Source organism: Lepus europaeus, chromosome 6 (assembly GCF_033115175.1).
Source record: "Lepus europaeus isolate LE1 chromosome 6, mLepTim1.pri, whole genome shotgun sequence".
In the NCBI taxonomy this organism is placed as follows: Eukaryota; Metazoa; Chordata; class Mammalia; order Lagomorpha; family Leporidae; genus Lepus; species Lepus europaeus.
The window spans coordinates 108,251,902-108,266,870 of NC_084832.1; the positions used below are offsets into that span (position 1 = coordinate 108,251,902).

Consider the following 14,969-nt stretch of genomic DNA (forward strand, 5'->3'; position numbering starts at 1 on the left):
AGGAACCTCTGAATAAGAGGGTAAAATAAATCCCATAAATAGCAAATTGAAAAATCTAGAAATAGAAAAATCTATTGCTTGGCCGGTGCAGTGGGTTAGTGCCCTGGCCTGAAGTGCAGGCATCCCATATGGGCACCGGTTCAAGTCCCGGCTGCTCCGCTCCACTTCCAATCCAGCTCTCTGCTATGGCCTGGGATAGCAGTAGAAGATGGTTCTCTCTCTGCCTCTCCTCTCTCTGTAACTCTGACTTTCAAATAAATAAATAAATCTTAAAAAAAAAAGAAAAATCTATTGATAGTGCGTAATTGATAATACAATATGATATTATATTGGTGTGTTTTTCAAAAGAAGAGAGCTATTCTTAGAACACCCTAACTTAAAGAATAAGCACAGAGCTGAAGTAATTAGCACATCAAAATCTCTGTCCAGTTCTTACTAAATTCATCAATTTTCAAATTGAGAAAAAGTGAGATGCATGAGCCCAAGCTAGCCATGTCATTTATGCATAATGTTAGTCAAGACATAGAAAAGATATGAAAATATGCTTACCTTTTTCCCCACACCACTTCTAGGAGGAAAAAAAGCTCTAGCAGTGTTTTTACTATCAGATTAATGAGCAGCATTCTGTATAAGAAGCATGGCAGAAGCCCACCTATCTCAATACATCACTCTTTGATCTCAAGTGATGAACAGTATTCCTCAGGATAGGAATGAAAGAGTTAACTAAGTAAACAATCCAGTTTGAACCATTATCTATATATATACAGTAAATCAAAATACTTTAAAACAAAATCCCACAAAGAAATTTTTCTAAAAGTTGAAAAGCCTCAGGTTTTGTAAGAGTTTATAAACATTACTTCTAAATGTTTATATAAAATATTATACTCTAAAAGTACAAAGATTTATTTTGGATTTATTCGGAAAAGATTGTGAACTGAATACAGTAGACCTCAACTTGATTAGCAACCTTGCAAAATATCATTTCTTTTTTTTAAGCTATCTTTTTGTTTTGCTAAATTACGTACAAAAGAATACCAAATGGAACTTAGGTTTGCCTTTTCTTTTCATCCTTTAATGATGTGATGATAAACCATAAGGTGCTCTTTTATGTCAAGATGAAAAATGCATTGTTAAGCAATCATCTTGATTTTGTGGTTCTCCTCAAACAGGGAATGTGGAGCAGGAACATTTGTCAATTTTGCATCCTTAGAGAGAGATGGAAAGCTTCCCTACAACTGGTGAGTATTGGGGATTTTTAATATAAAATCACCTCTTTATTTCTTTTAATATCAGTTTGATGAGTGAATGTTAATACAAAATAATTTTTGAGGAGTTAAAAACTTAAATGGAAAGATAGTCTTTAAAAGACAAATCAAACAATTGTGTCTCTTGTCAGATGTTAAGACCCCCATGGCTGAGTTTATATATTACCAAGTTACAAGTCTGTAGAGAGCTCAGCTATGATGTGAGTGCTTCAGACTGGATTTTACTGCCTTGTGAGAATAAATAGTTTTGTCTGGTTTTCCTTCCATAATTTCAGTGACAGTGAACTTTCAATGGCTAGATCTTCACAGGGTATGATGGCTCATATACGCTTAATACATAGAGAAACTGTCAGTGTCTGCTCTGAATTTGCATTATTAAACAAAGTATTCCAACAGTCACAAGGGACCCAAAGCATACTGAAGAAGGGCATAAGTGCAGGAGACACACTGAACAGGTGAAGGTGCAGGAGGAAAGACTCCCTAGAAGTAAGATGAGAAGTATCTGTGCTTGAAACTCACACAGCAGTACCTGAGGACAGAGGCCACCACTGTCTTCAAAAATGAAATGGAAGTGTACATTGTTGGGCACTCAATTCTACTTACAGGCATAGGAATGTCAAAGCTGGGCAAATGCCATTAGAAACATGGCTTCACTTGGCTTTGAACTTGCTTGTTAAGGACCTACTGGGAGGAGATGTTTTGGCAATTAAAAGAGTATTGTCAAGAGATTAAATTGGTTGACAATTTGTCAAGAGATTATGTTGGTTGACATTATACCCAATATTGACACAGGTGAATGAACACTCCTATCCAGTTCAATCAATATCCAACAAAATTACCAATTGAGTAAACATTCATCATGAAGTCAGCACAACTTACACAATCTAGTTTGTTTCTTTTGCAAGCAATCATGAAAAGAGTATTTGAATACATATTTTTTCTGTTTTCTAACCCTAAAAATGGCTAACATCAAAGAAATAGACTTGTGAGACTGAAAAGTTAACTCTACAGAATCAAAGAGGGAAGGAGGGCTTTGTTTAAAATATCAATTCTGACATCTATGTCCTGCATATGCATCTGCATCTCAAAGTCATCCCCATAATGTTTCAGGGGCAGCCTGGCCCTCGCATCCTGCCCTGCCCCCTTCTGCCTTCCACAATCTCCCAAGTGCAGCCTAGTATCTGCATCTCAAACACCCTGCTCCCTTCCTCCAGTCTTATAACATTTGCATCCATAAAGTCCTTTGTTTCAGACCTTCAAGAGAAGTTTTTCTATTTACATCCAAAAAGCCCTTTGTTCCAAGAGGAGCAGAGGTGGGGAAGCAAGACCCATCTCCTTAAAAACCCCCAGCCTCAACTGGACGGCGCGCTCAGCTCTCTGCATCTTTGCTGACCCGCCTGGCCTGGTCAGAACCTCTCCACTCAAACCTCCCTCCTTCCTCCCCCCTCCCCCCCCCCAGTCTCTCAGGCTCTGTCTGGAGAGGTGCCCATCCGTCCTTACAGATGTTCCTTTCCTAATAAACCTTGCTGTTTTACCTCCCACTAAAAAATATATATATATATCAATTCTACTTCTCTGAGCATAAATGATGCCCATGCTAGATGAAAATCTAGTTGGAACAGGATTCTTTTGAATAAGACAGTGTGCTGTACCATTTCTAAATTTTATCATGAATGGAACTTTGCTATTAAAATCGACCCAACTGTGAAGAAAGAGAAACCCATCCATTCTTAATGAAAAACGAGGAAGTGTAACTAGGTTTGTTCAGCTCTATTAGCAGTCTTTCCAAGATTCAGGCCCACCCTTAACAAAGGCATAATCTAAGAACAGTGATGGTTGGCCTATCAAGGAACTGACCCATGGTCCTTATGACTCAGGGCAGCTGTGTATTAACTAACTTCATAGTCAGCCAGTTTGGAGAGTTTATGGGAAATCAGCTATGGAGGCACTGGGGCAAAAGAGAATGCACTTTACGGCCTTTCTGTAAAATCCAGCAAAGTCTCCTGCAGCTCTTGGCAAAGACAATTTTGCTGCAATAGCATTTTCTGGCTGTGAATAGATATCTCAGTGGGAGTTTGTAATGACTAACGTGGCAAGGTGACAGAATTTTTTCTCTAATTCTCAGAATTATTATAGATATAGACACAGACATATTTTAACTCTACATTAATGGAAGTTTTATTTTGTAAGTGGGTTGAATGTCTGAAACTGGATCCAAACCAGGCATTTTAAATCAACAGACTGAATTAGAATTACAGCTAAACTAGATAAATTGTCTCCCACTCAGCTGAGAATCAGTGAGGTTACAGAATAGGCAGTTGATGAGCCACTTACCTTCAATGAATGATACCTGGGTATCACACCATATTTCTGCTTTAAGGGGTATTTTTAGAAATTACATAGGAATTTAAACTAAAAATAATACTGAAAGCCCCACCTAGAAGAGCAACTTAACAAGAATGGTTCCTAAAGCTTATTCTTCAAAAGGATCAGTGCACACAAACCAGCCATTTCTGTTCCCTCACCTAACTTCCTGTTCAGCTGTCAAATGATCTTCTTAGAGATTTCTTAAAATAGACTTAAGCTCTGGAAGGATACTATCCAAGAATAAGTTGCAAGATAGCTAATGAGGCATTTAAGAGCCTCACTTAACGGAATACAAAATGCAATCACCTAATAGCAGACTAATTGACACAAAGCAAGTTGAAAGAAATATATCTTATTATAGTAAAGATCCTGTGTGAATCAAACTGATGTCAATGTTTTAGCTCTTAAGCCCTCATATTTAAATTTTGCAGAATGGAGTAATATTTAATTGTAATTAAAGCGCTTGTCATATTAATTGATCACAGGAGGTAATTTACTGATATCAGTTCACAGTTTGTATTACTAACTCTTTCCACTTTTTCATCTTTACATCTATTGTCTGTTAATGCTCACAGGCGTAGAAGCATCTTTGCTTTCTTAACTCTGCTGCCTTCATGTCTTTGGACTGATTATCTTTTGGCATTTTATATTAACCCTTGGTAAGTGATTTGTTTTACTGTTTACCTAACACAAACTCTTTATAAGTTATCTTTCAAGAAGTAACCAAAAAGGAAAATTTCTTTTTGATTATTTTATGTGTTTGGCAGCATCTAAAAGTATTAATCACATACTGAAATGGATTAAAGAAGTTAATGGGATCAACATGCTAACTAGGTTTTCCCGATTAAATTTTCTTGCTTTGATGTTCTTAACAAGCTTTTCTTCCATTTATTACCAGTCATCGTTTCTTCATTCAATCTATTGGCCTCACATCTTTGTAAGTGAGGCTTTCCTTTTCCTTTTCATCTCCACCCAGTAAAGAGCCCCATGTTTCCAAGAAGGCAGAAATTCAAGTAGAGAAACCAGTCTGTGCTCTCTACTTGAGGCCTTCTGCCTTTTATAATGATGGTAACTCAGACCAGCTAAGTGCAAACCTCTTCATATAATTATTTAATTCTCCTCCATGATATTGCAGAGAGTATGAATAGCTTCATTTTAGATAGGTAGAAATAGAGACTTACGAAGATTAAGTGTCTTAATGTCACATACTATCACATGGTAAACCCAATTCCAAACCCAGGTCTCTAAAATCTATTCTTTCCTCTGCTAAAAAAAAAAAAAAAAAAAAAAAAAGCAACTACCTTAAATTTCTTATTTTCTTGATTTCTAAATCATTTTAATGATCAAATCTTGAACACATCTTTTTCCTTCTAATGTATACTAATCATAATAATAACCTCGTCTGAGGTTAACAAATCCAGATAGAAATATTTTCCTGAGACGTAAAAAGAAAGGTGGCAGTTTCCCAGGAAACTGACAAAAATGTCGTTAAGTATCAATATATGGTGTCTGGGGACAGACCCAAAAATGTGGATAACTTGAGAAAGACCCAGAAAAAAGCAATAAAAATAGCTCATGGATTGAGGAAAAATGAGAGTAAAATGATGAATAGCAATCTGCAGAGTTATTTATTCAGAAAGACAATTGATCACATGTTCTTCAGCTCCTTCAAGGACAGAATAAATACAGCTGGCAGAATTTAGGATTTCAAGTTGCAATGGAGGAAATATTTTAAAAGGACTTTCTCAAGATAGAGATTGTTAAGACCCAAATTTATACTTTTAAAAAAAGACACTAGAGGAATGCTTTTAAAACAAGGTACACAATGATGTGTAAGTAATAAAGTCAGAGTATAGCGAATAATGGGGTCCTTATTCTCAGTTTGTATTTTTTTTTAAAGATTCATTTATTTATTTGAGAGTCAGAGTTACAGACAGAGAGAGGGAGAGATAGAGAGAGAGAGGTCTTCCATCCACTGGTTCACTCCCCAAATGGCCTCAACAGCCGGAGCTGGGCCGATGTGAAGCCAGGAGCCAGGAGCTTTGGCCCAAGCACTGGGGCTATCCTCCACTGCTTTCCCAGGCTATCAGCAGGGAGTTAAATCAGAAGTGGAGCAGCCAGACTCAAACTGGTGCCCACATAGGCTGCCGGCACCACAGGCAAAGGCTTAACCTACTAGGCCACAGCACCAGCCTCAGTTTGGGTTGGTTTGTTATTATTTTTTTTTCACCATAGGGTGTCATAATAGTCCACTTGATATTTTCAATACTCAGCATCATATAGGTTTTTAGTAAGAAAACATAAATTCCATTTTGACCTTCAAAATATCCCCTTACTCAACATCTTCTCATTATCCTCAACTACTCTACCTATGATCAGAATACTTGAGGCAAATACCCTAAAGTGACGTCCACACATTTAAATTAAGACAAAGGAAAAATTCATATTCATCTCTCTACTTAACTCTCACAGACTTTCTTATTTTCCATACTTCGTTTTAAAGCTTCTATCAGTTGGGCATGTGCTTATTTGCATATTTTTCTTAGTAGTTTCTTGATAATCTTCAAATTAAAGCAACTCTTTCAAGGTTGCTATTTATAATGTTGATCAAATGGCAGGAGACTCAAGTTCGGGTGGGGAATACTCATCAGTAGTTTTATCTATCTGTCCATCTATCTATTTTAGAGACAGAAAGCAAGAAACACAGAGCAAGGGAGCTTCTTTCTACTACTTACCAAATGCCCACAATGGCCAGGCTGGGGCTGGGCCAGTCAGAAATCAGGAACTTAATCCAGGTCTCCCACGGGGGTAATAGGAAACTGATTATTTGAGTTATCACTTCTGTCTCCCAAGGTCTGCATAATCAGGAAGCCAGAGACAGGTTCTCCAATATAGGATATATATGTGCTAGCTGGCATCTTTTTTTTTTTTTAATTTATTTATTTATTTGCAAGTTGGAGTTACACAGAGAGAGAAGAGGCAAAAGAAGAGAGAGAGAGGTCTTCCATCCGCTGGTTCACTCCCCAATTGGCCAAAATGGCCGGAGCTGCACCGATCCAAAACCAGGAGCTAGGATCTTCTTCCGGATCTCCCACATGGGTGCAGCGGCCCAAGGACTTGGGCCATCTTCTACTGCTTTCCCAGGCCATAGCAGAGAGCTGGACCGGACGTTGGAGCAGCCAGGACTTGAACCGGTCTTGTCTGCTATGCCACAGTGCCAGCCCCGCTACCTGGCCTCTTAACCACTAAGCTAAACACTTGCCTCTCTTCAGTAGTTTTTTAGGAGAATCGTCCTGCGATTGTAAATAGATATCCCCAGATGAGAAGGTAAAACAGTTTTCTGTCCCTTTAAGTAAATTTTACACTTATCAACTAATGAAAATATATTGAGTGTAAACTATGGTCTCAGCCTTAGGCTTGTGCTGCAGTGGGATGCAAAAGAAGTAAAAGTCATAGTCCCGCCCCTGCTCTGTATTCACACTCCCACTCCAATTCCCTACTGTTTGCATCACCTAATAACTTGGGGATATTTCCCTACTGTTATTTGTTAAGTAGCCCTCTCAAATTCTTCTTCAGATATGTTTGTCTTCAAATTTCACTTAGCCCTGTGGTTAACAACAGCCACAAATAGCAAAGCATTCCCCTCCCTGCACACTTCCTGATGCAATGTCCACCTTTCTCTGGGAACTCCTAGTTTCTTGGAAGAATATGTTTCTAAAACTTTCCTGGGAGCAGGCCTTTGGCATCGTGGTTAAGCCCCTACCTCACCTTAGAGTGTCTAGGTTCAACTCTGACCTCCGAATCCTCACTTCAGCTTCCCACCAGTGCAGAACCTGGGGGCCAGCAGTGATGGATTGAGGAATTGGGTTCCTGCTGCTCACACAGAAGCCCTGCCTTGTTTCTCAGTCCCAGCTCCAACCTTGGCCCTGGCCTCAGCCTTGGTGAGAATGTGGGGAGTGAACCAGCAAATGGGAACACTCTCTCCCTGCCTCTTCAGGTAGTTGGTGTGGAAACCAAGAGATTTATAGTGTAGCTCAGATCTTTCCCACAGTAGTAGCTAAAAAAAGTGTGCAGTGCCAGTACCCAGTTAAGTTAGTCTCAATTTTGAATTTTGCAAGGATTTCTGACTGTAATGAGCTTAGTATGTATTTCCTATCTAAAGAAATGTAATTGGAACTAGCTATACCTAGCTTCAAGATTATTATTTTTTTTAAAACCACTGTAGCCACCCTCATGCTGTATGCAAGTACTTATCTGCCAGAGCCCAGAATTGTAGTACAGCAGGTTAGGCCTCTGCCTGCCACACCAGCATCCCATATAGGTGCTGGTGGGAGATCTGGCTGCCTTACTTCCAATCTAGCTCCCTGATAACGTGCATGAGAAAGCAGCGGAAGATGGCCTAAGTGATTGGGCCCCTGCACCAATGTAAGAGACCCAGAAGAAACTCCTGGCTCCTGACTTCGGTTTGGCTCAGTCCTGGCCATTTGCGGAGTGAACCCATGGATGGAAGATCTCTCTCTCTCTCTTTTTCTATCTCTCCTCTTCACTCTGTAACTCTGACTTTCAAATAAATTTTTAAAAATCTTTTTTAAAAAGGCTTGAGACAATGTTTAAAGTTCCCACCTTCATTCATGGTCATTGCATGTACTATTTGGAGAATAATAAAACCTTAAAGACCTTTTTTTTTTTTTTTTAAAGATTTGGGTTGGCGGCCGGCGCCGTGGCTTAACAGGCTAATCCTCCACCTTGAGGCGCCGGCACACCGGGTTCTAGTCCCAGTCGGGGCACCGATCCTGTCCCGGTTGCCCCTCTTCCAGGCCAGCTCTCTGCTGTGGCCAGGGAGTGCAGTGGAGGATGGCCCAAGTCCTTGGGCCCTGCACCCCACGGGAGACCAGGAGAAGCACCTGGCTCCTGCCATCGGATCAGCGCGGTGCGCCGGCCACAGCACGCCTACCGCGGCGGCCATTGGAGGGTGAACCAATGGCAAAAGGAGGACCTTTCTCTCTGTCTCTCTCTCACTGTCCACTCTGCCTGTCAAAAATAAAAAAATTTTAAAAAGAAAAAGATTTGGGTTGGCTTCAGTTTAACTCATGAAAGAGTATGAAGTGTATGAAAGAGTTATGAAATTGAGGACTTTTAAAGTTCTGTTTAACCAGGAAACATCCATGTCTCTGCCATTGCCTCATGTTCTTTGGGATGAATTCCCATGTACCCAACTTCCCAAGACTGTCAGAGCTATGAAGAACCTATGGAGACTGCACCTTAATTTCTTTGAGTCATTAGGGTGTTATAGCTTACTTAGTATTAGTGAAAGAAAAAAAAAAAAGAAGTTCATGATGCTGTGTGCATATGTACTGCATTTGGATAGGTGTTATTTATCAGTTATTTGGAAAATTTTTTTGCAATGAAAAGATGATATCCTGTACATTGCTCCAAATTTTCATAGGAATATCTACCAACACTACCTCTTTCCATAATGTGCTGAAGTTAAAATTGCTAGCATTGCCCTTATTTACAAGTTTCCAGCTGAATTTCCTCCAGGATTTTAGTCTTGGAATTAGCATAGCAGTGAAAAACGTAGGAAATCCTTTCAGTGTCACTGGGAAGTCTCATAACTCAGTGCTGTCAGTTATGCAGTGTTAGGATATGGGAACCCTTTGGAATCATCAAGAATTCATACAAACCTAATAAAAAAATGCTAAGAGTTGTACACAGAGCATGAAAATATGCACTATATGACAATACATCATACAGAATATGTGGTAGAATGTGATGTTGAAAGTTCACTCAATAATAAATGGGATTGAAAGAAAAAAAGGGTGTCTCTCCTCCATGAATCAGGTTTCCACACAGCTGCTGAGTAGTAGCAGCTTCATATTTCAGCACTAAATTTATTCAGTGTCATCGTCTCACATGCATTTGTTTCTTTCTAGTTTCCCTTGCAGTCTGCTCAGATAGGAAAGTATTTTTTGTTCATTCTGAATTACAAAATATGTTGGCCTCCTCCTGACTTTACCAGAGCTGGTAGCCATCTAGGCTGCTGTTCCACTTTCCTAAAGCCCTGAAGTCATCCACTCTTACTACACTGAGTAAATGAGGGATTTCTAAAGTCAGTTACATTATTATTAGAGGGGCCGTCACTGTGCATAGTAGCTTAATCCTCTGCCTGCTGTGTTGGCATCCCATATGAGCACCGGTTCTAGTCCCGGCTGCTCCTCTTTCGATCCAGCTCTCTGCTGTGGCCTGGGAAAGCAGTAGAAGATGGTCCGAATGCCTGGGGCCCTGCACCCTCATGGGAGACCAGGGAGAAACACCTGGCTCCTGGCTTCAGATCGGCACAACTCCGGCCATTGCAGCCATTTGGGGAGTGAACCAACGGAAGGAAGACCTTTCTCTCTCTCTCTCTCTCTCTCTCTCTCACTGTCTGTAACTCTACCTCTCAAATAAATTAATAAAATCTTTTAAAAATTATTATTATTAGAAAGACAGAATAAAAAGTGGGCTCAATAGACATTCCTCTGGTTTCCAAATGACTAAATAAAGTATCATTAGAATCACTGTGTGTGTGTGTGTGTGTGTGAGAGAGAGAGAGAGAGAGAGAGAGAGACAGAGACAGAGACAGAGAGAGCTCCTATCTGCTGTTCACTCTACTTGCCCTGAACTGTGGCCAAATATAGGAGCAAGGAGCTCCATTCAGGTCTCCCACATGGGAAGCAGGAACCCAGTGACTTGTGCCAGCACCACCACCTGCCATGGTTTGCATCAGCAGGAAGCTGGAGTTAGGAGTGGAGTCAGGCATCAAATTCAGGCATGCTGATGTGAGATGTGGCCATTTTTTTTTTTTATTTGACAGGTAGAGTTATAGACAGTGAGAGAGAGAGAGACAGAGAGAAAGGTCTTCCTTCCATTGGTCCACTCCCCAAATGGTCACTGTGGCCGGCGCTGCACCAATCCGAAGCCAGGAGCCAGGTGTTTCTCCCTGGTCTCCCATGGGGTGCAGGGCTCAAGCACCTGGGCCATCCTCCACTGCCCTCCTGGGCCACAGCAGAGAGCTGGACTGGAAGAGGGGCAACCGGGACTAGAACCGGTGCCCATATGGGATGCCGGCACCACAGGCGGAGGATTAACCAAGAGAGCCACTGCGCCGGCCCTGATGTGGCCATTTTTACATTTAAACCACTAGACCAAACGCTGTGTCCAATGTTACTTGGATTTTTGAGGGGATGAATGAGAGGCAGAGTGAAAACAGGGATGTTTCCTCCCTCTAAGTCCCAAATGTGGAAAACAAAAAGGATGAGGGAGAAGAGAAGAAGTAAAACAGCGACTGTTGAACATTTTCCTCCACTAGAAATGGGAATAAAAGAACTACCTGAAAACCACAAACACCACTTGCCTTTACAAATGTTTCTTTTCTTTTCCTGCCTACATTACTTCCTCGCCATCCACACATCCATTTCCCCACTGGAACCTGACAAGTCAAGTATCAATTTCTTAACTGAACTTGCAAGTGAAATTGTGAAGTAACATAATAAAAATATTTTGTTTCCAATCAATAAGACAAAAATTTAATGGCCACCCCATGTGTATTCCATAAACTGTGTTCAACCCTGGAGGAAACCCTTTGTCTAGGAAGAAGGGTATGTACAACCAAGAATCACACAATGTGAAAAACACTTCATTTGCAAAGTGCTCTGAAAGCATGGATGAAATAGAGCTCCATTCTGCTGAAGGTGTTCCGGACGTGGAGGCACCCTTACATCAATAATTTATATTTAAAATATAGTTTGGTGCCTGAGAGAACTCAGATCACAGCTGGTTCTTTACTACAGACTACTTATTTTCTGAAAACATGGAGCTTCCATGAAAAATATTTAAAGATCTTTGAGATATACTTATAAAAAAACTTATTGGCATGTCACTTATCTATCACTTATATAAGACAATAAAAACATGACAACAAAGTATTTCAACAGACACTATCTCAGCATTAACTAATTTACCTTACTTGTATGAAAATATTCCCTTCCTTGCCAAAGCATTTATCAGCATTTCCTGTGTTTGAGCTTACACACACTAGTCATGAATTAAGAATAAGCAGTGCGGGGCCAGCACCGTGGCACAGTAAGTTAATCCTCCACTGGTGGCACCAGATCCCATATGGGCGCCGGTTCGAGTCCCGGCTGCTCCTTTTCCAATCCAGCTCTCGGCTATGGCCTGGGAAAGCAGTGGAGGATGGCCCAAGTCCTTGGGCCCCTGTACCCACGTCTTTACCAGGAAGAGGCTCTTGGCTCCTGGTTTCGGATCGGCGCAGCTCCAGCTGTAGCAGCCATTTGGGGAGTGAACCAACAGAGGGAAGACCTTTCTCTCTGTCTCTCCCTCTCACTGTCTGTAATTCTACCTCTCAAATAAATAAATAAAAATCTTAAAAAAAAAAAGAAGAAGAAGAAGAAGAAGAAGCAGCAGGGGCAGGTGAGGAGGATGTGGTAGGGGCTGGCACTGGGCCCAGTAAAGACACAGCTTGGGGTGCCTTCATTTTGTATCGGAGTTCCTGGTTTGAGTCTCAGCTCCTCTGCTTCTGATCCAGCTTCCTGCTCATGTTCCCCCTAGGGTTCAGCAAGCAATGACTCAAGTACTTAGGTTTCTGCCCAAACATTCATAATTGGGTCTTGGGCTCCTGACTTTGGCCTGTCCCCACCCTGGCTGCTGTGGGCGTTTGTGGAGTGAACTAGAGAATGGACACTACCTGCCTCTGTGTGTGTCTCTCTGCTTTTCAAATCATCTGAAAATAAATAAAATAAATTGTACAAAAGAGCAAACATGTCCAGTTTTGGAGATAGCATGAGAACTAGTTGAAACTTGAGTAAGAACAATGCCATGGTAGCATTTCATAAGATACATGCCTACTCTGATAACACAAATTCACATCCCCACTTAAAATGTCAGAAAAGGTTACTTTAGCCCCTACAAACCAGCGTTGTCTCTCATTAGTTCTCACTTCTCTTCTCCAGTTCTTCCTTCTTGACTGTGCAGCTGGAATATTGAGGCATTAGGTACTTTTATATGTTTACAAAATGCTTTAACAATTCAATCACCATTAACTAAAAATTGTATTTCTAGAACCTAGTTTTCCCCAAAGTGAATAACAAAATATAATTATGTTCCTATAATTTGTAGTTTTTGAAAATGAATATGAAATTATTATCATTATCTTCACTTTTAAAGAAAAGTAATTAAACAAACTGGAGATATGTTTGATGAAAATTAAATAAAATTGAAGTCCCTGACATAATTATTTAAAACTCTTCAAGTATAATCATTACATTAATCAATTATTTTGCCCAGATAAATTTGTCATTTTTTTTTTAATTCTCAGGAGTAAAAATGGCTTAAAGAAGAGGAAACTAACTAAGTAAGTTTTTCTTCTGATTTCATTTAAAAGAATGTTCACCATAATGATCCTCACTTTCCAATTAAAAAGATTGCTTGTCTTCAAATACAAGGGATGCTTTAAAAACAGGCTGCTGTAGATTATGATAGCTAAGTGCAGTACATGGTGGTGTGGCAGAGACCACTAAAGAAAGAGCTGTCACAGAAGCCACGTCAGGGATGAGGATAATCCTCTCCATACGAAATCTGCAAAAGAATAGCTTGTTAACAGTTAGGAAGTCTTACAGGTATTCTATTTTCAACTCTTATACTGAGCTATATCAAAACTATACAAAATTTTTTTCCATTTTGTATTGTGAAATTCTGTGCTTATTTCAGGAAGTCTTTTACTGTATTTAATGTTATAACAAATACTTTAATAATGTTGTCTCCAGAAACCTTTATAATAAGTGGAAAAGATAATTACTCTAGCTAGCCTGTGGCTTTACTTATCTACTGAACTGTAAAGTCATAAGATTTATGATTCTGGTGGATGAAAATTAACCATCAGTTGATTTCAAAATCCTATTAGAGATTATCACCTCCAGGCCTTTCCTTAGTTAAAACTCCACACATAAAGAGTGGAACATTTTTTATAAATGGAAATCATTCTTAATATTTGCCTAGGGTAGGACATTGGTGAATTAGCACAAGGAAGCAATTAATGGAGCCAGCTGGGTCTATGGCAGCCAGGCTAGTGAAAAAGAAATCATAAAGGAATCTATGATGTAATCTAAAAGAAAAGTCAGCGCAAAGTGTATTTCTATTTAGCATTGAGTGGTGCATAATTTTATGCACATTTAGATACAGAATACTCTTACTGAAGCCTATTTTGAGTCAGTGTACATTCCATTGGCATACAGCAACCAATATAGAAGAGACAAGATCAGCCTAAACTGAAGGGGGGCTGTGTCACCTAGAAGGGTGATTTGAAAGAAACAGACTAACCGTTCCCCAGTAGCTCGCCGTGATCATATAGTGGTTAGTACTCCGCATTGTGGCTGTAGCAACCTCAGTTAGAAAGGAACAGACTATTGCCCAAAACTGCTGATTAGGTTTGTTAAGGGAGCTAGTGAGACATAAGTTGAGTATTTAGAAGACAACGTCTCAGGACAAAAACGGGAGCCTCTATCCGGGTTTGTTGCTTTTCAGACCCAGACAGAGATGAAGAGATGCAAGACTTGGACCAAAGACCCGGCAGAGCTTAAGAGTGCTCAAACCTTCCCACAAAGCAGAACCTCACATCAAAGCAGCTTCCTCCTTTCCTCTCCTTACTTCCTTCAAACCTCCCTCCTTCTTGAGAAGCCATTTCTTTGGGAGGTTTCCTTTCACGCCCCATGTTCTTTCAGTGCCCTTTCTCTTTTACTCCCAATCCACCCCCTACCGCCCCACTGCCGTGTTCCCTTGGCTCCCCTTCCCTCTCTGGTTGCCTTCATGCCATCACTCACGCCTTCACCTTCTCTCTTCCCCTTTCCCTCACAATCCTTGTCCCACTGTTCTCCGCTTCAAGCCCGCTTTCTTTCTCTCCTCTTTGTTATCTTCCTCCCTTTCCCTATTTATTCTTCCATCCCTGGTCCTTCCTTTGTCTCCCTTTCCCCAATGCTTCCTACTTTTGCTTTTCCTAATCCATAATTTTTTTTTGGTTTGTCTTCCTTATACCAGCTCACATTTTCCCAGTAACAAGATAAAAAGTAGGACTGTTCAATCCAACATTAAGGTCAATGCACTGCTCAAAGACAGCAGCCATAGAGGACAGTCCTGATGGAGTTCATTCGAGGACAGGACACCCACCTTAGCTGTTCTTTTGGAAGGATACAAGCTTGAAGTGGGTGAAGCTTGAACTCAGACTCACTCTCCTGGGGTTCCAGTCAGTGTTCTACCCCTTTGTAGCTCTGTGGTGTTGAAATGTTC

The 14,969-nt window shown here is 40.4% G+C and overlaps 1 protein-coding gene across 1 annotated transcript in view; it reads left to right on the forward strand.

Annotated features, from left to right (window-relative positions):
• PTPRO (protein tyrosine phosphatase receptor type O) overlaps positions 1 to 14,969 on the forward strand; it is a 107,050-nt gene that overhangs the window by 65,124 nt on the left and 26,957 nt on the right. The window contains exons 16-18 of the mRNA XM_062195228.1: positions 1,170 to 1,238; positions 4,208 to 4,291; positions 13,006 to 13,041. Of these exons, the coding sequence (XP_062051212.1) occupies positions 1,170 to 1,238; positions 4,208 to 4,291; positions 13,006 to 13,041 (189 nt within the window). The remainder of the gene's footprint in view (positions 1 to 1,169; positions 1,239 to 4,207; positions 4,292 to 13,005; positions 13,042 to 14,969) is intronic.